Consider the following 23,975-nt stretch of genomic DNA (forward strand, 5'->3'; position numbering starts at 1 on the left):
GCTGGTGTAACTGAGTCAGGTTTGTAGGCCTCCTTGCTCGTGCATGCTTTTTCAGTTCTGCCCACAAATTATCTATAAGATTGAGGTCAGGGCTTTGTGAAGACCACTCCAATACCTTGACTTTGTTGTCCTTAAGCCATTTTGCCACAACTTTGGAAGTATGCTTGGGGTCATTGTCCATTTGGAAGACAAATTTGCGACCAAGCTTTAACTTCCTGACTGATGTCTTGAGATGTTGCTTCAATATATTCACCTAATTTTCCATCCTCATGATGCCATCTATTTTGTGAAGTGCACCAGTCCCTCCTGCAGCAAAGCACCCCACAACATGATGCTGCCACCCCCATGCTTCACGGTTGGAATGGTGTTCTTCGGCTTGCAAGCATCCCCCTTTTTCCTCCAAACATAACGATGGTCATTATGGCCAAACAGTTCTATTTTTGTTTCATCAGACCAGAGTACATTTCTCCAAAAAGTACGATCTTTGTCCCCATGTGCAGTTGCAAACCGTAGTCTGGCTTTTTTATGGCGGTTTTGGAGCAGTGGCTTCTTCCTTGCTGAGAGACCTTTGAGATTATGTCGATATAGGACTCTTTTTACTGTGGATATAGATACTTTTGTACCTGTTTCCTCCAGCATCTTCACAAGGTCTTTTGCTGTTGTTCTGGGATTGATTTGCACTTTTCGCACCAAAGTATGTTCATCTCTAGGAGACAGAACGCGTCTCCTTCCTGAGCGGTATGACGGCTGCGTGGTCCCATGGTGTTTATACTTGCGTACTATTGTTTGTACAGATGAACGTGGTCCCTTCAGGCGTTTGAAAATTGCTCCAAAGGATGAACCAGACTTTTGGAGGTCTACAATTTTCTTCTGAAGTTTTGGCTGATTTCTTTTGATTTTCAAGCAAAGAGGCACTGAGTTTGAAGGTAGGCCTTGAAATACATCCACAGGTACACCTCCAATTGACTCAAATGATGTCAATTAGCCTATCAGAAGCTTGTAAAGCCATGACATCAATTTCTGGAATTTTCCAAGCTGTTTAAAGGCACAGTCAACTTAGTGTATGTACACTTCTGACCCACTGGAATTGGGATACAGTGAATTATAAGTGAAATAATCTGTCTGTAAACAATTGTTGGAAAGATTACTTGTGTCATGCACAAAGTAGATGTCCTAACCGACTTGCCAAAAACTGTAGTTTGTTAACAAGAAATTTGTGGAGTGGTTGAAAAACGAGTTTTAATGACTCCAACCTAAGTGTATGTAAACTACCGACTTCAACTGTATGTTAGACGCTAGCAAAGACATTCTCATGGTAATATTACATCAAATAAGATGATATACTGTACATTAGTTTCCTGGCCGTGTGTCAGTGAATGAACATGAATGTGTTAGATTGTACCTCGCAGCGTATTCAGGAGAAGAATACACGGCGCCAAAGCCCAGCCCCCATTTCACCTGCAGCCCCGGCTCACCCCCCACTGTGCTCAAGGACTAGGAAAATTAAATATTGAGGGAGGCTTATGGCACCAACTTAACAAAAAAAGATGATCTACAGAGAAACTGGAACAAAGGTTCAACCATGTTGCCCTCTTTTATGATGTCTTACACAATATACTTAAGGCTGATCAATAAGATAAGACATCATGGATGATTGAACACTGATTGGAAAGATAACTCATAGGCTTTGGGCTCATAGTGTGTGTCAGCTAGACTTAAGAGTGAGACAGGATTTATTTCCAGGCAATTTAGAGAATTCAGTCATTTTAAACAAGACAGTCAGAGTCTAAACCCTTTACCTCAGTCTGTCTGATCAGTCTAAACCCTTTACCTCAGTCTGTCAGATCAGAGTCTGAACCCTTTACCGCAGTCTGTCTGATCAGTCTAAACCCTTTACCTCAGTCTGTCAGATCAGAGTCTGAACCCTTTACCACAGTCTGTCTGATCAGTATAACCCCTTTATCTCAGTCTGTCTGATCAGTCTAAACCCTTTACCGCAGTCTGTCTGATCAGTCTAAACCCTTTACCTCAGTCTGTCTGATCAGTCTAAACCCTTTACCGCAGTCTGTCTGATCAGAGTCTGAACCCTTTACTGCAGTCTGTCTGATCAGTCTAAACCCTTTACCTCAGTATGTCTGATCAGTCTAACCCCTTTGCCTCAGTCTGTCTGATCAGAGTCTGAATCCTTTACCGCAGTCTGTCTGATCATGAAATAACTAATTCCCGGCACATGCAAACGCACGAGTACACCATAAAGCTTATTTTGAAATCCCTTTCCGTTTGTGTTCAGAGTGTATATTTTATCCACACAATTCGTTTGCGTAGAGCATGTGCCTCATAAATTCCTCTTGTTTTGCCCTGTTGCACTGTGGGTAATTCCATGAGTATGTCTCATATGGCGATTCTTCATCCTGTCATCAGTGTTGGAACAGAAGGCATGCACATCAGTAACACGTCTGTGGCATGGATATGCCCTGAAGTGTCAGTTCCCACACACAAAAGCGATTGGAGGAGAAGCCCCAGTGAGAATGGAAAAAACATATCTACTGGCAACTTGCCATGCATGATAAGGAATTGACTTCACTTCTCCTCCTTCTCTCAGCCCGAAACAATACATCTTATTTGGATGGTTTCCACTCTTTCATAACCTTTATTTAACTAGGCAAGTCCGTTAAGAACAAACTCTTATTTACAATGATGGCCTACACCGGCCAAAACCGGGCCAGTTGTGCATCGCCCTATGGGACTCCCAATCACGGCCGGTTGTGATACAGCCTGGATATACACTTATTCAAATAGAATTATCAGGTTACGTACTCATAAAATTCAAAAAAAATATTATGCTGAAAGTTGCTTGTTGCTTGGGTGTTATCTTACCTCTGTGATATCCTGCTAACTTAGAGAACATCCAATAAAACAAGCTAGTGAACAGAATGTTCTCCTGTCTTGACCCACTCCATATTCATGTTATTTTATAGAAGCACAAACACACTATATAAAGCTTGTTATATACTCTTCTCAATCAATCGAGGCCAGTATAAAATCCTCTGTCACGTGCAATGAGTTAAGAAACATTGTGGCACCCAGGCAGTGAAATGAATGTCAGGAGAGTGGCATTAGTGTTATAGGTTATTGACCGATTTCAAGGGATTTATGACCCTAATCGAGAGGCGGTGTCAAAGGGAATGAAGCAAATAAAAGAGTGCCTTCGACAGCATGACCCGCCAGTGGCCACTACTATTTCAGCATTCCCTGTAAATTGTAGTTGGGACTTTATAAGTCTCAGTGGATGGCTCTTTACTCTCTCAGCCTGCCTCCTCTGACCATGCCCCAGGCCTACCTCCCCTTACCTCCCCTACCCCTCCTCTCTTCAGGTCAGGCACACACAGGCCTTGGATGATGAGGACAGGTACCTTAATTTCACCCCATGTCAGTATTGGACTCTATACTGTGTGTGTGTGTGTGTGTGTGTGTGTGTGTGTGTGTGTGTGTGTGTGTGTGTGTGTGTGTGTGTGTGTGTGTGTGTGTGTGTGTGTGTGTGTGTGTGTGTGTGTGTGTGTGTGTGTGTGTGTGTGTGTGTGTGTGTGTGTGTGTGTGTGTGTGTGTGTGTGTGTGTGTGTCTACAGAACACATAAAGACAAACAAACACAATTCAAATTCAAATCACGTGTGCACAATATGTGTGTTTGTCTTTATGTATTTTGTAAATCACATTAGTCACATGTAATTACATGTGTGATACGATTGTGATATCATATGTCCATTCTGCCCATGAAGTGACCCAGTAGCCTGCACCAGTGGCCAGTGTCTTTTCATATGCCCAACAGCCTTAATGTGTGCTGGTCAAAGCCCCCGTTAAAGTAGACTAGAAAGAGAAATATTCAGCAGTGTGGAGGTGGCTCTCTTCATCTGTGCAGAGGAGCCCATAAATATGACTGAGGTTCAGCTGATAAATAATTCTCATTGAAATGCTGTATAATCTGACGCTGTTGACACAGCAATTTCTTTGCTCCAAAATATATAAGTGCATACATGTTTCGGAATAATGTGACGGTAGCCAGTCTAAAGTGTGCTTGTCATTTTTCATTGCACTTCATGGTTCAACTGACAATCCCAACAAATCACTTTAACGGTTTTGCCAAATCTTTGGTTGCAATTTTTTTTTTACTGGGCAGACAAATCACCGCTGGCTCTCTCTGAAGAGATAGAGAGAAGCCTAGTCTGAAAGCAGTTATTTTTAAACCACTGACTTGCCAGGTCTCTATACTGGTTAAATATTTTACGACCTGTACCCAGTGAGACTAGATACTTGCTCGAAAAATTGATTTTGTTGACAACTAAAGACTTCTAAATGAGCAGTGAATACTGTAGTGGAAGTGTAGTTACCTTGGCCCCTGGGTCGCACGAGGTCCACTCTTTCTGTCTCTCCCATTCTTAATGGCTTTGGTTGTGTACAGAATGCACTAACTTGGTTTAAATGCCTGTTAGTTTACTGTAGTTCTGACATTGCGTGCTGCTATTGCATTGGGCTGCAGCAAAATGCAGGGGGAAAAACTGAGGCATTGACACGATTTGAAATCAAAATGAGTTATAACTAGCGGTTTACTATTGGTCTCTCAGGGGAGCAGAATTTTTCATACCCCATTGATATTCATAGGATATCATGTAGCGCTTATTCTGTACCTCAGAGGAGCATTTGGTCTCTGTTGTTTTAAATTATGCAGCTGTTTTTTTATCACTACGATGTAAAGACACTGTCAATGTTGGATGTTTACAGTAAACAAAGTTAAGACACTTCCTACAATATAATTGCATATTCTATCTTCATCAACAAATTACAATGCCACGGTTCCATTCTTAATTCTGTAGCAGTCTATGGGCTGTTTGTTGCAAATGTCAACCTCAGACTTTGAGAATTTAAGGACATCCAAAAAAAGCGAAGCAGTTCACCTTAAATGGCTTTTTATACAATATGATTACAGTACATTTAAAAATAATGAAATTAATTTGAGTTGCATTGCAAAGCATAATTTGACAATGATTATCTTTTGTTGATGTTATAATAACTCTTAATAACTCTTTGAAAAAAACACTTAGGTTTGGGGAGGCTTTAAATCTAATATGGGTGTTAAATTGTTGATGTGATTAGACAGGACAATGTGTGTTTTTGAGGAGTCTGTGTGGTGCCTTTGTCCTTCAGTGTAGAGGGGGAGAGAACAGAAATGTGATTACTGATTGATGTGGTGCTGACACACTGGCAGGTTCTCTTGTTCTTTTTCTCATGCTGTGATGAACACAAATCACTGTACAACCCTCTTCTCATCTAACACTATCGACAGTGGAGCTGTGGAATTTTGACAGTGAGCGCAGGAGTATGGTTTTAATTAAATACAGAATTCAATATCCATATCAACATGCGTCATTTATGGTTGGTGAGGTATCGATATCCATATCAACATGCGTCATTTATGGTTGGTGAGGTATCGATATCCATATCAACATACGTCATTTATGGTTGGTGAGGTATCGATATCCATATCAACATGCGTCATTTATGGTTGGTGAGGTATCCATATCCATATCAACATGCGTCATTTATGGTTGGTGAGGTATCGATATCCATATCAACATGCGTCATTTATGGTTGGTGAGGTATCCATATCCATATCAACATGCGTCATTTATGGTTGGTGAGGTATCGATATCCATATCAACATGCGTCATTTATGGTTGGTGAGGTATCGATATCCATATCAACATGCGTCATTTATGGTTGGTGAGGTATCGATATCCATATCAACATGCGTCATTTATGGTTGGTGAGGTATCGATATCCATATCAACATGCGTCATTTATGGTTGGTGAGGTATCGATATCCATATCAACATGCGTCATTTATGGTTGGTGAGGTATCCATATCCATATCAACATGCGTCATTTATGGTTGGTGAGGTATCGATATCCATATCAACATGCGTCATTTATGGTTGGTGAGGTATCGATATCCATATCAACATGCGTCATTTATGGTTGGTGAGGTATCGATATCCATATCAACATGCGTCATTTATGGTTGGTTAGGTATCGATATCCATATCAACATGCGTCATTTATGGTTGGTGAGGTATCGATATCCATATCAACATGCGTCATTTATGGTTGGTGAGGTATCGATATCCATATCAACATGCGTCATTTATGGTTGGTGAGGTATCGATATCCATATCAACATGCGTCATTTATGGTTGGTGAGGTATCGATATCCATATCAACATGCGTCATTTATGGTTGGTGAGGTATTGATATCCATATCAACATGCGTCATTTATGGTTGGTGAGGTATCCATATCCATATCAACATGCGTCATTTATGGTTGGTGAGGTATTGATATCCATATCAACATGCGTCATTTATGGTTGGTGAGGTATCGATATCCATATCAACATGCGTCATTTATGGTTGGTGAGGTATCGATATCCATATCAACATGCGTCATTTATGGTTGGTGAGGTATCGATATCCATATCAACATGCGTCATTTATGGTTGGTGAGGTATCGATATCCATATCAACATGCGTCATTTATGGTTGGTGAGGTATCGATATCCATATCAACATGCGTCATTTATGGTTGGTGAGGTATCGATATCCATATCAACATGCGTCATTTATGGTTGGTGAGGTATCGATATCCATATCAACATGCGTCATTTATGGTTGGTGAGGTATCGATATCCATATCAACATGCGTCATTTATGGTTGGTGAGGTATCGATATCCATATCAACATGCGTCATTTATGGTTGGTGAGGTATCGATATCCATATCAACATGCGTCATTTATGGTTGGTGAGGTATCGATATCCATATCAACATGCGTCATTTATGGTTGGTGAGGTATCGATATCCATATCAACATGCGTCATTTATGGTTGGTGAGGTATCGATATCCATATCAACATGCGTCATTTATGGTTGGTGAGGTATCGATATCCATATCAACATGCGTCATTTATGGTTGGTGAGGTATCGCATATCCATATCAACATGCGTCATTTATGGTTGGTGAGGTATCGATATCCATATCAACATGCGTCATTTATGGTTGGTGAGGTATCGATATCCATATCAACATGCGTCATTTATGGTTGGTGAGGTATCGATATCCATATCAACATGCGTCATTTATGGTTGGTGAGGTATCGATATCCATATCAACATGCGTCATTTATGGTTGGTGAGGTATCGATATCCATATCAACATGCGTCATTTATGGTTGGTGAGGTATCGATATCCATATCAACATGCGTCATTTATGGTTGGTGAGGTATCGATATCCATATCAACATGCGTCATTTATGGTTGGTGAGGTATCGATATCCATATCAACATGCGTCATTTATGGTTGGTGAGGTATCCATATCCATATCAACATGCGTCATTTATGGTTGGTGAGGTATCGATATCCATATCAACATGCGTCATTTATGGTTGGTGAGGTATCCATATCCATATCAACATGCGTCATTTATGGTTGGTTAGGTATCCATATCCATATCAACATGCGTCATTTATGGTTGGTGAGGTATCGATATCCATATCAACATGCGTCATTTATGGTTGGTTAGGTATCGATATCCATATCAACATGCGTCATTTATGGTTGGTTAGGTATCCATATCCATATCAACATGCGTCATTTATGGTTGGTGAGGTATCCATATCCATATCAACATGCGTCATTTATGGTTGGTGAGGTATCCATATCCATATCAACATGCGTCATTTATGGTTGGTGAGGTATCGATATCCATATCAACATGCGTCATTTATGGTTGGTTAGGTATCGATATCCATATCAACATGCGTCATTTATGGTTGGTGAGGTATCCATATCCATATCAACATGCGTCATTTATGGTTGGTTAGGTATCGATATCCATATCAACATACGTCATTTATGGTTGGTGAGGTATCGATCGCCCTCTAGCATTTATGGTTGGTGAGGTATCGATCGCCCTCTATCATTTATGGTTGGTGAGGTATCGATCGCCCTCTAGCATTTATGGTTGGTGAGGTATCGATCGCACTCTAGCATTTATGGTTGGTGAGGTATCGATCGCCCTCTAGCATTTATGGTTGGTGAGGTATCGATCGCCCTCTAGCATTTATGGTTGGTGAGGTATCGATCGTCCTCTATCATTTATGGTTGGTGAGGTATCGATCGCCCTCTATCATTTATGGTTGGTGAGGTATCGATCGCCCTCTATCATTTATGGTTGGTGAGGTATCGATCGCCCTCTATCATTTATGGTTGGTGAGGTATCGATCGCCCTCTAGCATTTATGGTTGGTGAGGTATCGATCGCCCTCTATCATTTATGGTTGGTGAGGTATCGATCGCCCTCTAGCATTTATGCAGATAGTCCGCTTTCTTCTTTTCTGCAAATTAGTCAAGTGGATATCGATGATTCTCATATTTTCTATAAGAAAATGTCAAATTTCACCTAACCACTCGTATGAAATGTTATTCAAAAACTGTCACATTTGAACGTGACGTAGGCTACATATGATACACCTTGTGACAGGAGTGTTTTATTATTTTATAATATGGAGATTAAACATCATGTCTTGCATGGTGAGAGTGGTCATCTTGGAGTCAGTATAAGATTAGCACACAGCGGTAGGCTAATTGCATATACACCTCTGTGTGTCTCATTTCCTCCAGTATGTCTGCTAATGGAATCAAAAACATGTTGCCAGGGGTCTTTGCAATTTGGAAAATAAGTCCATTAAGTTCATTAATTTAATAATGGGCAATAATAATGAGTTCAAATTATTGCTCAATTAGGAAGGAGTGTGCGGTTGGCTGTTTCACATTCATTTGAAATCACCTCAGTGTGCAGTAGTTTAATGAGATTATAATGGAATTGATATCGCATAGGTAGTGAATTAAAGCGTTACAGGAGAACCCATTAGGAGTCCAATTGTAATCCTTGTCACAGTTCAGATAGGTTTCTATTTTTGTTATTGTCATTAGTAGCAATGGTATTAGTGTCAGTAGTTGTATTAGTGTTATCGACTGTATTGGAAGTATTGTTCGGGAAGTTTTAATAATAAACACATTTTTAAATAAAGCAGGTATAGTGATGGCGTGTTACAGTATTTGTTAAGTATTGTAATAGTGCTGTATCTGTGGTGTCTCCCATTGATTACAACACAGGGGACCTATTCTGGTTTCAGAGTCTGTTTTTCTCCACAGGAAACCTGCTGAGGACCTCAGTTAAAATGACAGAGACAGCACATTCATACTGATCTAAAAAGGTCTGTATAAATGACAGTGCTCATTTCAGTGTAAAAGTCAGGTAATGTAATCCTCAGAGAGTAGTTCTTCATAATGATCCATTACCTTTCCATTGGCTTCTGCTGCAGCTTTGAGTCTTTGACTTTTACACTGCTGCTCTGTGTACATTTAATGCATGTCTTAGACCACTGGAACCCAACGGGGAAATGTACATTCAAAGGTGCCGTTCATAACATTTAATAGATAACTTAGATATGCAAATGCAGGGGTGCAACTTTGGTTTTAGAAGTGTTGGGGACATAACCTTATTTTATTTGTCATTGAATTTTTTGGTCGGATAAACACTACAAACAGCCTACCCGACCGCTCGGAAACGTCTGCATGGTCCTGAAGCACACCATTTCCTCGTTTTGTATCACATTCCAATGATAAAACTGGCGGGGACAATTTAAAAATATATATATATTTAACCTTTATTTAACCAGGAAGGGCTCATTGAGATTTAAAATCTATTTTTCAAGAGCGTCCTGGCCAAGATAGGCAGCACCAAGTCATTACAAAAATTACAGACAGACAACATGAAAAACTACAAGTAATCTAGTAAAAACCATTGAATTCACAAGAGTATAACAATATCAAAAACAGCAAATTAAAAACATTGACAGGTCAGGGAATCAGCCTCAAAATCCTTCATCAGTGATTTAAAAACACTAATCGGGACAAGTTCTTCCAGTTTAAAATTATTTTGTAAGGTGTTCCAAGACGATAAATGAAATTTCATAATGTGGGGGGACATGTCCCCCACGTCCCCAGTGAAAGTTGCACCCCTGTTGAAATGTACCTTAATTTGATAACAATATAACTTGAAAGGCCTGAAATAGCTTACTTTAAAAAATTCCTGACGCTAAGGAGACTGTATGCATAAGTTGTATGTTATTGTACCAGTTTAGAATCAATAAGAGAAAATCTCCATTAACACATGATGAATTGTCAAGTTATCATTGATATACTGTTCTTATTTGCAATTTACTGTAGAAGAGGTGTAGTTTGTCTGCTTATCTGGAAAAATGGTTGCTATCATGCACAGAGCATCTTTTCTGTTGAATGCCATTACCCAAGAGCTCTTCCTCACGGTGATTCATGACACAGAGACTCAGTCTTCAAATTATGTTTTGGGACCCAGAAAGAGGAGGAATGACGGTGTGAACCACCCAAAAAAGAATGAAAGGGATTAATCAGTTAGATAGGGTTGCCTGCTGTACTGTATATGAAAACAGGTGTGTGTGTGCATGTGTGGGGGAAAGAGGGGGAGTGGTCTGCTGTACTGTATATGAAGACAGGTGTGTGTGTGTGTGGGGGGGGGGGTGTACTGTACTGTATATGAAAACAGGTGTGTGTGTGTGTGTGTGTGTGTGTGTGTGTGTGTGTGTGTGTGTGTGTGTGTGTGTGTGTGTGTGTGTGTGTGTGTGTGTGTGTGTGTGTGTGTGTGTGTGTGTGTGTGTGTGTGTGCATGTGTGGGGGGAGGAGGGGGGGTCTGCTGTACTGTATATGAAGACAGGTGTGTGCATGTGTGTGGGGGCGTCTGCTGTACTGTATATGAAGACAGGTGTGTGCATGTGTGTGGGGGGGTCTGCTGTACTGTATATGAAGACAGGTGTGTGCATGTGTGTGGGGGGGTCTGCTGTACTGTATATGAAGACAGGTGTGTGCATGTGTGTGGGGGGGTCTGCTGTACTGTATATGAAGACAGGTGTGTTCGTATGTGTATTTGAGAAAGATACAGCATGTGTACCTCCATGTTTGTGTCTGTGTATATATCTGTGTATGTCTATGTCTGTACAAGCATGCAAGTAGGAGTATGTGCGCCAATGGGTGCACGTGTGTGTGTGCTTAATTAATATTTAAGCCACCTTCAGCATCCAAGGAACATCCAGTAAAGAGGATTGTGTTCTCATGGATCCTTTAATCCTCTGAATTAGCAGTTTAATAACAAGAAGCCATTTGTAGATTAGTCAGATCCAGCTTCCAGAACGTGCTTGTGTCCAATCTACTAAATGCTTTGATTGTTGATGCTGTAAAAGGCAGTTTATCTCCTCTTCTATATCTCTTCATGTGTAACTTTACCTTGATATATGTGCTAATGCTTCCCCAGGACATTATATCAGACTGTGTGTGTGTCTGTGTGTCTGTGTATGTGCGTGTGTGTGCGTGCACAGGTGCGTTTGCGTGTGTGTGTGCGCCTGTGTGCGTGCCTGTGTCCGTGCATGCACAGGCGCGTTTGCGTGCAGGTGTCTGTGTTTACCATAGTTACAGCATGACTGGATACGTCCTTATGATATGTTAGTAAAGAGAAGCATGAATGAGCCTTCTGATAGATGGTCTATATCAGTGGCTCAGTTTCAGATCAGCTGCCAGTGAGGACAGAAGGCCCTGTTTGACACCCAGAGATCAGTGTGTTTGAATCATCCTGGTTGTTCACTGGTAGTGTCTCTTCTCCCTCCCTCTCTCCCACAATGTGAATATCATCCATTGATTACTCTGTCTTGTTTTCACAGAGGTTCAGGTGAGATTGACATGTGCTGGGGGGGATCAAGAGTCCAGGATTATGATAAATATATAGGCTTTTACGTAGGCATTTTGCCAAAACTTGGCCATGCTTCATATACGTACAGTATGCATGGATAACCAGCATAAAATATATACGAGGAATAATCAGCAGCATTAGGGAACTGCTGACTGTAAAAACTCTATGTATGTTTCTAAGAAAATCATCAAATCAAGATGCAGGCATCAGTTATTCCTGGGATGTACAGATCAACAAATATGAAAGGCCCATATTTGCAAGCCATTTTTGTTGTTTTAATGTTGGGCATTTCAGGTTAACTCACCTACATAATTGTTTACGTGTAAAGGTAAAGACCTTTGGAAAAGAACAGCCTGTGATTTGAAAATCTGTATGAGAATTTGAAATAGTCGATTTTGACAACTTTGGTTAGGTCATTTTCTAAACAAAGGCCCCAACAAAATTATGTTAAAGGAAAATCTTTGCATGATTGCAATAAAGGATTTCTAGAAGAGAATAGTAGTACTGTATACTCCTTGTATACTCCTGGTCACTCTTGACTGGTGTTGCTGGGTGGGATGACTTTATTATGCGCACACTAGCCACACATCCTAAATAATTCACACTCTACTTGAGCATTCTCCAACAGACTCAGTGCCACCATTAGACTGTCTCTAGCTGCCAGTTCATATTCTCTTTTTTGACTCGTTTTTTTCGCTCTCATTTTTAACCATAAATGCAAACATTACAAGCAGAAAATGAAAAAGAAAAGCATTGAAAAATGACTAATATCTCTCCGGTCGATGAGAGTTCACGGCAATTTACTATATTAAAGGGAGTTTACATACATAACACTTCAACATTAGGGGATTTTTCACAGAGTTCAGCATATTTTCTGGAACTCTCCCTCTACCCTTTTTTTAATCCGAGATGCCTCTTTGACAATGTCTCCCTCATACAAAATGCATGAGCGCAGTGCGGATCGATACGGACCCTTTAATCTCGCTACGCAGACAGCTACTGCAGTCACGCGGTGAACCAGCACCCGCCGCTGGCTGCCACTGCTGCAAGCCAGATCAGAGGCGGGAGAGAGAGATCAGCCGAGGTGACCAGGGTCGCTGCATGGGGTCTCCACACCAAGCTGAGGCAGGCTGCCTGGAAGCACAGTAGATGGGTCTAGCAAATTCCTTGACCAAATCAAACTACTCAAACAACCCTTTTTTATCAGATAGCACTCTATCTTGATTTTGATCTCATATTTGAGGGAATATCTGATGTTTTTAGAGGTTCTTATTCCAGAGTGAGTTATTTTGCCGGTCATGTAGTTATTTTGTGAAACAGAATTTTGTGCAGTGCTTTGGCTTTGATCCTGGTGTATACAAACAGATGGCCTGTAAAATTGGAAAGGTTGTTTGGAAGTGTTTGAAAAGATTAAAAGGAAAAGGAAACATTGATATATCTTACAGTACATAATTATTATTAGAATAAAAGGAAATCCCCTTACAGAGGGAGTTAAACAAACATTAAAGGTTGAAATATCAACTTTTAAGCAAAGCTGTGTTTTGGTCAAATATCCCTTCAACTATGAGATTTGTGTAAAGCTGACATATACTGTCATATAATCAGTGTCATATACAGAACCAAATCCCTTTAGTTGAAAACAATAGCAAGTAAAGCATCTTTTAGAGGGAGTCAGTGTGTGTGTTGCCGGGCAGAGCAGGGGAATAATCCGCAAGGTGGAGGTGAAATCAGAGAAGGCCACCTCCATATAATTGATGTGTGCTGCTGAAGGGATAATATAGGGTACCCAGAATGCACTGCTCTATGGACTCTGTCTCTCTCTGTCTCTCCTCCACTGCCTACCTCCCCATTGTCTCCCCCTCTCATTTCCCTCCCTCCCTCCATCCCTAACTCCCTCCATCCCTCCCCACGCAATGCAGCTTTTGTTCACTCATTCTTTTAACCGTTTCTTTCGCTCCAAGGTGTCAAGGCAGAAAAATTAAGGGAGCGGTAATAGGGTTATGTCAAGTAGATGGAGGTGTTGTCTCTGTGTGGATGCCTCCCTCCCTCCGTCTCAATGAAAGGTTACTCCAGTTGGTGGGCTCGGCACTGCCTCTGCCGCCGCGTTCTCCCCTGCTGTAATGAGAATGGCAACAGACAACTCTCTATCAGTCCTGCTACAGCAGGTGACTGATAGCATTAGCACGGGGGGAAAAAGCAGAAACAAGAGTCACTCTGCACGAGCAATATGGAAACATGACCAAGACTGATCACAGTGGACACAGATGATTCCTTGTCTCAGGTGGTATTGTGCTCACATTTACCTATTTGGAGCATTAATTCTTCTATTTTTCTTATTTTTCCTGAGTTTGACATGATGAAATTCTCTGTTGGAGTATCCTATGCATCGTGCCCTCAACATTTTGGCACGGAGGCAGAACGTTTGTGAAATATTGACCAGATATACCTCAGCATTTGCGTTTAGTGGAAAAGAGGCATGATGTTACATTCATGACATAGACTTCCAAACAGAGATATTACACTCACTCTCTTTTGAATGGAACCTTTGAAACCTATTGGCTTTCTCCTCCTCCTGCGGTTCCACCAAAGTCCAGAGTAAATCTGTGTCTGTGCATATGTCCCCAAAGCTATGTTTTGATGGCAGTGAGGTGGAGAGAATTTAAAAGGTGACAGCATATGTGTGTGTGTGTGTGTGGGTGTGTGGGTGTGTGGGTGCGTGGGTGCGTGGGTGCGTGCGTGCGTGCGTGCGTGCGTGCGTGCGTGCGTGTGTGTGTGTGTGTGTGTGTGTGTGTGTGTGTGTGTGTGTGTGTGTGTGTGTGTGTGTGTGTGCAGCGTGGGTGCCTCTCCGGTAACAACAGCAGGAGCTCTGGGCACCCTCGGCCAGACAGAGGCTGGCAGCCTGGCAGGCACTCTGTATTTACACCACACACAATCACACCTCCGGTTTCATTTACTCTGTTATGATATGTGCATCTGAGGCGGAGTGGAGGGGAGGCGGTATTGATGTATCAGCCGTCTCCCTGTGATCCTCTGAGGAAGACGTGGTGGCCATGGTTTGAACACCTGACCCCTGAGGGAGGGAGAGACGGTGGCACAGCAGAGATGGAAACCCATCTGGAGTTCCTCTCTCTGCTGCCGGTTAAAGAGTGATGGTGAGAGGTATGCCTGCTGGATAGGGGACATTACTGGGCATGACCAATCTGTTCCAAATGGAATGCACTATGAGTCAGCGCACCAATCGTTGTAATTGACCTTGCCTCGGGCCTTCGGCCGCTATGGTAACAGTTGCTACAGTAGCGTTGTCGAGGCAGGTCAGGAAGTTTGAAAATGTCATAAGGAGAATAATGCTCTGAATAATTTGACGTTTCATTGCTCAACGCATTCCACGTGTAAGGACGCTATTTGTATTACTTGTTATTTGCTTTCAATCAAAAGGACCCAACTGAAATTTCTCCTCACTTACCTCATTTCAGTTAGGCGTGCGTTAGATTGTTTTGTCAAATAGTGACCCCTTGGTACTGCAGGACATGGTTGTCGTACTAAGCAGTGAAACCGAGGCATGCACTACGTGACAACATCCCCTAGAGCGTCTCTCTGAGGGACAGTAAATATTTCATCATCGATCTGATGTGATTTCCTTGCATGGCAGTCCCTTTGCCCTGTCAGCTCTCTCTCTCTCCGGTTCACCGGGCCCTGCAGGGCTAACAGAGCCTGACCCTTTCCTGTTTGCTGACCCCTCCTGTGCCTGAGCAAAACCCTTGCTTGTGTTCCTCCCACCTTTTACCCTCCCACTGTTTTGGCCTGGGCTATCACCCGCTCCTAGCTGGGGCACTTCCTAGCCCGGAGGCAGAGAGGAGAGGAGGAGAAGCCAGTAAAAGCTTCCTAGTATTGACGTTGACTGTTCGCCGTGAGCCTTCGTCTCTCTCTCTCTCTCTCTTTCATTTTCTTTGAGAGCCAGAGGGGTGGTGGTGGTGAGGGGGGAGGGTTAGGTGATATACGGCAGCTCTGTGTGGGAAGCATGGTGAGTCCTCAGGCTTTCTGCAGTGTCGCAGCAAGACGGAAGAGTGCTCAAAAGTCCAAAAGGCCTGACCTCTCCCAGGCTGGTGAGTGATGGCCGGACGCAACCTGCTGATCCCAGCACTGGGTGCATTAGTTTGCAATAAAGAAAGCCGTGATTGTGAAACGCGGCGGGCGAAAACATATGAGGATGAATGACATCATATAAAAGCCAAGCACTGTTTCAGAATCCATTTACAGTGGCGGTTACCAGAGCCTGAAGTCTGTAGCAAGGGCCTACAGCAACAGCATATCCTAGTGGCTTAGATCTGACAGACAAACTCACCCACCCCTTCCCTAACCCATAACTATCCTTTCATCAATGTTATTAGGACTTGACAGCTTTGGGGAGCCAAAACCAATACTTTAACTGTAGCCGGCTATTGACATTTAAAAGACAAGTGAGAGACAAACGCGGCTAATTTGGTGCAAGAAAGACTAGCAAATCCTGTTCCTTCATATCTCCGTGTTCTGTCTGTGTGATCACACCAGCAGCCCCCCGTGGCACAGCCTTCCTAATGACTCCGATCTGCACACAAAGTGAAGAAATAATGAGCGGGAGAGCGGGTACCTTGTTGCCTTAATTATGAGCCCAGACAAAGGAGCGCTGACTCTTCCACAAAGAGCCTGGCACGGTGAGACGGGTGAGAGGCAGGTTAAACACTCGCCCGCCTTGTCCTCCTGGCGCCCCGTTCCCATCCTGAACCAACTGGCGTAAGACTCTGCCAGGGATGCCAGGGAAAATGAGAGGGGTGGGGTGGGGAGAGTGGCCGGGGAAGTCTGTAAAATGTCCTTGTTATGATAAACCAGAGGGAGCAGCAGTCAGAAGTTTGTTATGTTAGGCTGCTATGACACAACCTTTAATTAGTGGGGATCCCAGGCGCTCTGGGCCTGAGGTTTAATCAGTGGACCTTTAGCGAGAGCACCACCCTCGCCTCGCTGCACGCCCTGAGGACACGCTGATCATGGCGTCCGTGTGCCCCCTCATCTACTCAGGGGTTCCGAGGCGCCATGGCGATGCCAGATAATGAGGAAGGCTTGTCAGAGGGGCACTCCAAGGGTCCCCCTTCCAAAGGCCCCCGCTGCCTCTCCAGTAATCTACCCAGCACAAAACACTGCTGCTGCTTTGTTTTCATTTCAAAGGATCTCCAGAGGTCTCCTCGGAGAGAGGAGGGGGAGTTGGGTCACAGAGAGACTACTCTAGACCAAATAACATCTGGACCAAATAACATACTCTGAGATCAGTGATCTTTTTGGAACATCAGTTAACTGATTATATCAATATGTTCACTAACAAGTGACAGCGAGTGATAAAATACCATTGAATATGTATCAACATGTCTACATTTGTTCATATCATGTTCCTATTATGCGTTGTACACGTTTGTTTTCTGTCTGTTTCTCTCTGTCCTCCTGATGGGGGAGCTGTGTCCATAGTGAAACCCTGCAGTAGACTGACAGAGAGAGCAGAGGTAAGGATATAAACAGCCATCTCTTATGATGATTATTGCTAGTAGTCAGTATTGATCTTGGCAATATGGTAAACAGTGGGAAACAGGCATGTGCCTCCAATTGTTTGGGCCGCATTAGCCACTGCCTCTATTGCCTCTGATTATTGCTGACTGGGCTCGGAGCTCAGGGGATGGCGTCTTAATGGTATCACTGCTGCTTTCCGCCTTTACAGACTACATTACAGACTACATTACAGACTACATTACAGACTACATTACAGACTACATTACAACCACACCGGCCTCTAAGACCCACAGGAAAATCACCATATTTGTAACATATTTCCTGTTTGTCTTTTATCTATTACCTGGTGTTTCACTGTTATATTTTGAAGGGATATTATCACCTGCTTTAGAAACAGTAATGTCTCAAATCGGCTGATTGCATCTCCTGTGCCTCTCATCTCCCCCACCTCTGTGTGAGTCCTGTCTCAGAGGAGTAATCACATAGCTGGACCAACTAGAAACACACTGGAGAAACACATGACAAGGGGGGTGGGGATAATAATCATTATTAGGATTATTATCAGGTTGCCACAGGAGGTGATAGAAGACAGTGATGATGGTGGTCATTGTGATGAGGAGGAGGAGGTGATAGAAGACAGTGATGATGGTGGTCATTGTGATGAGGAGGAGGAGGAGGTGATAGAAGACAGTGATGATGGTGGTCATTGTGATGAGGAGGAGTAGGAGGTGATAGAAGACAGTGATGATGGTGGTCATTGTGATGAGGAGGAGAAGGAATTGATAGAAGACAGTGATGATGGTGGTCATTGTGATGAGGAGGAGGAGGTGATAGAAGACAGTGATGATGGTGGTCATGGTGATGAGGAGGAGGAGGTGATAGAAGACAGTGATGATGGTGGTCATGGTGATGAGGAGGAGGAGGTGATAGAAGACAGTGATGATGGTGGTCATGGTGATGAGGAGGAGGAGGAGGTGATAGAAGACAGTGATGATGGTGGTCATGGTGATGAGGAGGAGGAGGTGATAGAAGACAGTGATGATGGTGGTCATGGTGATGAGGAGGAGGAGGTGATAGAAGACAGTGATGATGGTGGTCATGGTGATGAGGAGGAGGAGGAGGTGATAGAAGACAGTGATGATGGTGGTCATGGTGATGAGGAGGAGGAGGTGATAGAAGACAGTGATGATGGTGGTCATGGTGATGAGGAGGAGGAGGTGATAGAAGACAGTGATGATGGTGGTCATGGTGATGAGGAGGAGGAGGTGATAGAAGACAGTGATGATGGTGGTCATGGTGATGAGGAGGAGGAGGAGGTGATAGAAGACAGTGATGATGGTGGTCATGGTGATGAGGAGGAGGAGGAGGTGATAGAAGACAGTGATGATGGTGGTCATGGTGATGAGGAGGAGGAGGAGGTGATAGAAGACAGTGATGATGGTGGTCATGGTAATGAGGAGGAGGAGGCGGTGATAGAAGACAGTGATGATGGTGGTCATGGTGATGAGGAGGAGGAGGAGGTGATAGAAGACAGTGATGATGGTGGTCATGGTGATGAGGAGGAGGAGGTGATAGAAGACAGTGATGATGGTGGTCATTGTGTGTTGGATGTTGGAAGTCAGCTCCTGTATTCCATCAACAGTCTACAGCAATGGTTTCTCTTCTTTTTTTCATTGGAAGAATAGGTCTGGAGTTAACTGGAGTTAACTGAGAATATCTCCAGCACATTTTGATAGCTTTGATTCCACATGACTCAAAGAAAGGCACAGTGGAGAACATTCCAGCAATTCTCTCTTTGAAGGGAGTGATCTGACACAGCTAATTTGAATTATAAACAGGGAGGGAGAGGGAGAGGGAGAGAGAGAGAGAGAGTGAGAGAGAGAGAGAGAGAGAGAGAGAGAGAGAGAGAGAGAGAGAGAGAGAGAGAGAGAGAGAGAGAGAGAGAGAGAGAGAGAGAGAGAGAGAGAGAGAGAGAGAAGCTATGTGTCTCTCTCTGCAGCAGTAGCAGCACCTGCTGGCTCTAGCCAAGTCATCTCATCAGAGAGTGTTATACAGTACAGTGACATACAGCGGTAATACTGGCCGACTGCTTGTACTTAACACAGGCTCTTGGACCTGAACAAGACGCGTGCAGACATGCAGTCATAGTTCCAGTTAACACAGCCTCAGCCTTATCCAAGTCTCAATTAAGATCATGCTGATTGGTCATTTAGCAGAGGACCAACTTCTCCCTCCATTCTGTTCAGCTCAACAATTAGATGTACAAAACATATCAGCCAACAATTAAATAATGTTATTACAGTATTACACATTGTGCTGTGCCACTTATTGGTATTCCCTAATCTGCAATCTGTGCTCTGTCCCAGTGTCTGGGGCTAATGAATAGGAAGTAGGGGTTAGTTGATCTCCTTCCTGGTGTAATTTCCCCCCTGCATACTATCTGAATGGGGCTGATTGAATCTGAATGGAGTGTCCCAGAGTGAGTTAATTTGGCACAGTGGACATGCGTCGTCTCCCACAGCAGGGCGTGATTATGATGGTCTGTCTTTGTCTGGGTGGGAAAGTGACCAAATTCACAACGATATTATTGTAACTACCCCTGTGTCATAAATGGGTTGTGTTTGAAGGGTAACATCACACAGCCTTTATGTGGGCTCCATTGTGTTTTATATCAAGCCCCTTGTTGTTTCTACAGAAGAAGGAAAAAAGGTTAAAAAGAGACTTTACATTTGTAGCGTAAATCATTTATGGATAGACTCTCTCTGTCAGGGCGGATGTATATTTACTGCTCACAGATGAAGAGAGATGTCACGGCCGAAGCTAAAGCGAATAACGGGGCTTTGTGAATACATTTGCCAGACTTCTATGGATGCTGTGAATTAATATTTGCCATACATGTTGTATGTGTCCTTGAGTGCAGCTCTTGCATAGACGGAGGGAGACCGTGGACAGCATTAGGCTCTGAGGGGGAGCCTGCAATTAAAAGGCTGTACGCAGCATCCCACGAGGTGCTAATGCCCAGGATCAGCTGCTGTTCTAATGTCATTTCATCCCCCTGTTATTCACACGGCCTGTTTGATGTAGGAATACATCACCTCTTTTATCACCCCAACTCCCACCCCCGTCGACTCTACAACCCCCCTTCCCTCCCTCTCCCTGGTTTTCACAGAACCTCCCCTTCTGTGTCTGAATGCTTATGTTGTCTTTTATCGCTTCCAAAGTAAACAGAGTCGCGCCGGGGACAAGCGAGAGAGAGAGAGAGAGAGAGAGAGAGAGAGAGAGAGAGAGAGAGAGAGAGAGAGAGAGAGAGAGAGAGAGAGAGAGAGAGAGAGAGAGAGAGAGAGAGAGAGAGAGAGAGAGGTGGTACATGCACATTGTCAGTGTGCGGCTGGCTACCGTGGCAGGAGAGAGAAAAAAGAGACGCTGTACCAGAAGGAGAGAGAGAGAGAGTAGAGTGAGTGGAAACGAGAGCGCGAGCAAGAGAGAACAAGAGACAGAGTAGCGAGGAAAGAGAGCGAAGGATCTTCCTGCTAAATGCGCAAAGCATCCCGTTACCACACGCTGAGCTCTATGGCCAACTCAGGCTGTCTGCTTCTCTCCGGCTCCGGGATGCTACCTCACTCCCTCCACTGTCCCCCTGCCTTCCTCTACCTACACCAGGTACGTCTCTCTATATCCATCCCTTCCTCTCTTTTACTGTCTCCTCCTCTCCCTCCCTCTCTCTTTCTCTTTCTGTCGCTCTCTCTCTCTCCGTCTCTTTCATTCCTCCGTTTGCTCGGCAGCACGTGATATCATTGTGTTTCCCCGAGTACTTCCCCAACCCCGACCCTGACCCTTCCAACACAGACAGGGGGGGTCATCTCCTTTATTTTCCCCTTTTCAGCCTTTATTTCCTCCTTTTATTTTCCTCTAATCCACCCTGTGCAGTTTTGAACGAGGGAATTCATGAATTAGTGACGTGAGACTGATACGACATGTTTGTTAAGATCTCGGCTTCATGACTCATTTTGCTGTGATTGTAACACTGCATATTTTACTGCTCATTCTATGGTCATACTGTCCTGTCACTTTCCATTGTGTGTTAACACTTTTCACTGAGAAATTCAGATAAAATAATCAGTCACTTATGTGTATTTTGTGAGAGGGGGACATTGAGCAACTCTTTCACTTTTCTGTCATGATCATCTACATTGATATTTGTTTGAGTAATTATATGAAGCTTCGATTTTTGGTTTTAATTGATTCCTTGTCACTGGTCCCTCTTGCTTTGTGAAATCTTAAGAGAATCTGCAGAGGAAAACAACTACCCAACAAGGTGACTGTTAAGAGCGGGCCCATATGCATCTCTTGAATTATTCAAAACATTTTAATTCAGCGAGGGGGGGTGGTCGCCTGTTCAATTGTGATTTTACTACCACTAGCATGTGTTGCAGTAAACAGTGTCTTACTGCAGTGATTGAAGCAAATAATGGTAAGGCTGGCAGGATAGAGCCTCCTGCTTCCCCCTTTAAATCCTGCTCCCCATCAGGGTAATGGCCCTCTCCCCTCCTACCCATCTGTCCAGCGCGGGCACACCCCGACGGCTAGGCCATCAGAGGGGGACAGGCATGTAGACGACCAGGTGCCGCTAGCACACACTTCATGTGGAGAAGCCAGGGCTAGGATTCCCCAAGGAAATACTGCTTTTATTCATGGCCTCAGGAATGTGTGTGTGTGTGTGTGTGTGCGCGTGCGTGCGTGTGCGTGTGCGTGTGCGTGTGCGTGTGCGTGTGTGTGTGTGTGTGTGTGTGTGTGTGTGTGTGTGTGTGTGTGTGTGTGTGTGTGTGTGTGTGTGTGTGTGTCCATATATTTGCATGGGTGTGTATGGGGGTTGGGGTCTATATTCGTGTATGAAACAAAGGGTGATATGTATGACAATTGGGAATTTCTTCAACTTTACCTCTGCTGTAACTGACTTATGGAAATAGAGAGGCTGGTCTTCAAAGACAACATTCTTTTCTGAAACACAAGAATACTGTACGGTATCTATCCATATGATTTGTGGCTGACTAGTAAAAAATTATATATTACTAATTGTATGTCACATATGGGGCATATAATATTAGTCCCTGCTTCAAACAAATAAATGTTTTGCTCTGTTCAATCCATATCCTTATTAAGTGGAGTAACACCTCAGAATTCATAGAAAATTCAAAAAGGATGTTTTCACAAAATATCAAAGCATTTTACATGAATCAATGATTCACATTCCCTTGTTATGGAGGCCCACCGGGACGATCCTCTCCTGCAGTGTTATTTGGGAAATGACTCATTCACTGAATCAAGATTCAGCCTCTAGCCCTCTCCTCTCCCCCTTTCTCTGTGCTGACCCCTCTTTTGTATCGTGGCCATCGCTCCTTTTCAGACGGTCACTGCATCCTCTGCACCTCTCTTTCTCTCCGCACCTCGGCCCAGACGCACCAGCCGCCTGTGAGGGAAGAGACACACAGAGACTATAAGGAGAATAGATTGAGGTGAAAGCCTTCTCCCTAGCAGTTTGTTTGAATTCAAAAAAGGGGAGACCGCATTAAAATTACTCTGAGTGCTTTGGGTATTATGTTGGAACATGAAGTTGTATGATATCACAGGCGTACAGAGTTTTATTACATAAAAGATTACTGAACCAATACCTTTTCCTGTTTTGCGTTGCGGCAGTTTCACTGTGTTGTTGTACCACGGCAGGCGGCTTTGATGCTCTTTGTGGTGGGTTTTTGTGTATATGAATCTTGGCTAAATGTTTGTTTTCATTTACACAAGAAGAGACTCCCCGTGGTGTAATGCGAGAAATGCGGCTATTCTGATTACAAAATGGCAGTATCATGCTACCTCTCGCTGCTGTAATTCAGAGGGTGTTTTGGGACTCTCTACTACATGTGAAAAGCTGCCTGTCTGTCTGCGGAGATGATGTCATCTTTTTCCTCTGTGGATCAGGATTTAACAGTAGCATATTCCATGACTTATGGTGTCTGATATTGACAGCACTGATGAATTACAGTACGGGTGTTTACTTCATTGCTGTATATGAAAGTAGAAATATATTTCTGATACAAATGTTGGGGTGGGATACGTAAACCCACAGTATTTAGTTGTGGCTTGTACAGTTGCTGGGCCTCAGTTTGTATCCCATGGATTTTCTATTTAGCAGGCTTTGGGTGGGCATCTGGCTGTGGTCGTAAATGCAGTTATATTATCTAAGTAGGAAGCAGTTCAATTAAAACAAGGGAGTTTCTTAAGGCATGTCTTACATACATTTCTTACATGTCTCTCTGTTTGAGCCTGCTACCATATCTGGAGATCTCACATTTCTGAAATTGCTTTCTTTGATTTGTAATTGGATTTTGTATCATTACATTCTGCTGTGTTGATATTGACCCTTATTGTTATATCTATTGATTGTTGCTGTGGGTGTTTTGCGTTATTCATTTCCCCTCACCCGTTTTTTGAATAGCATCTAAAATGGTTAGTCAACCTTTAAAGGGAGCTTTCATGCGTGTGTAGATGGGGAGGGATCATC

General features: G+C 43.4%; 1 protein-coding gene across 12 annotated transcripts in view; it reads left to right on the forward strand.

Annotated features, from left to right (window-relative positions):
- LOC139575555 (RNA binding protein fox-1 homolog 3-like) overlaps positions 1–23,975 on the forward strand; it is a 399,874-nt gene that overhangs the window by 275,869 nt on the left and 100,030 nt on the right. Inside the window, exon 1 of one of the 12 annotated variants that reach the window (XM_071400655.1) lies at positions 20,785–21,082. The exons of the other annotated variants lie outside the window; for them this stretch is intronic. Coding sequence (XP_071256756.1) covers positions 20,957–21,082 — 126 coding nt within the window. The 5' untranslated portion in view covers positions 20,785–20,956. Of the gene's footprint in view, positions 1–20,784; positions 21,083–23,975 lie in introns of those variants that run through there. 12 annotated transcript variants of the gene reach the window in all.

The sequence above is a fragment of the Salvelinus alpinus genome, chromosome 1 (assembly GCF_045679555.1).
Source record: "Salvelinus alpinus chromosome 1, SLU_Salpinus.1, whole genome shotgun sequence".
Taxonomy (NCBI): domain Eukaryota; kingdom Metazoa; phylum Chordata; class Actinopteri; order Salmoniformes; family Salmonidae; genus Salvelinus; species Salvelinus alpinus.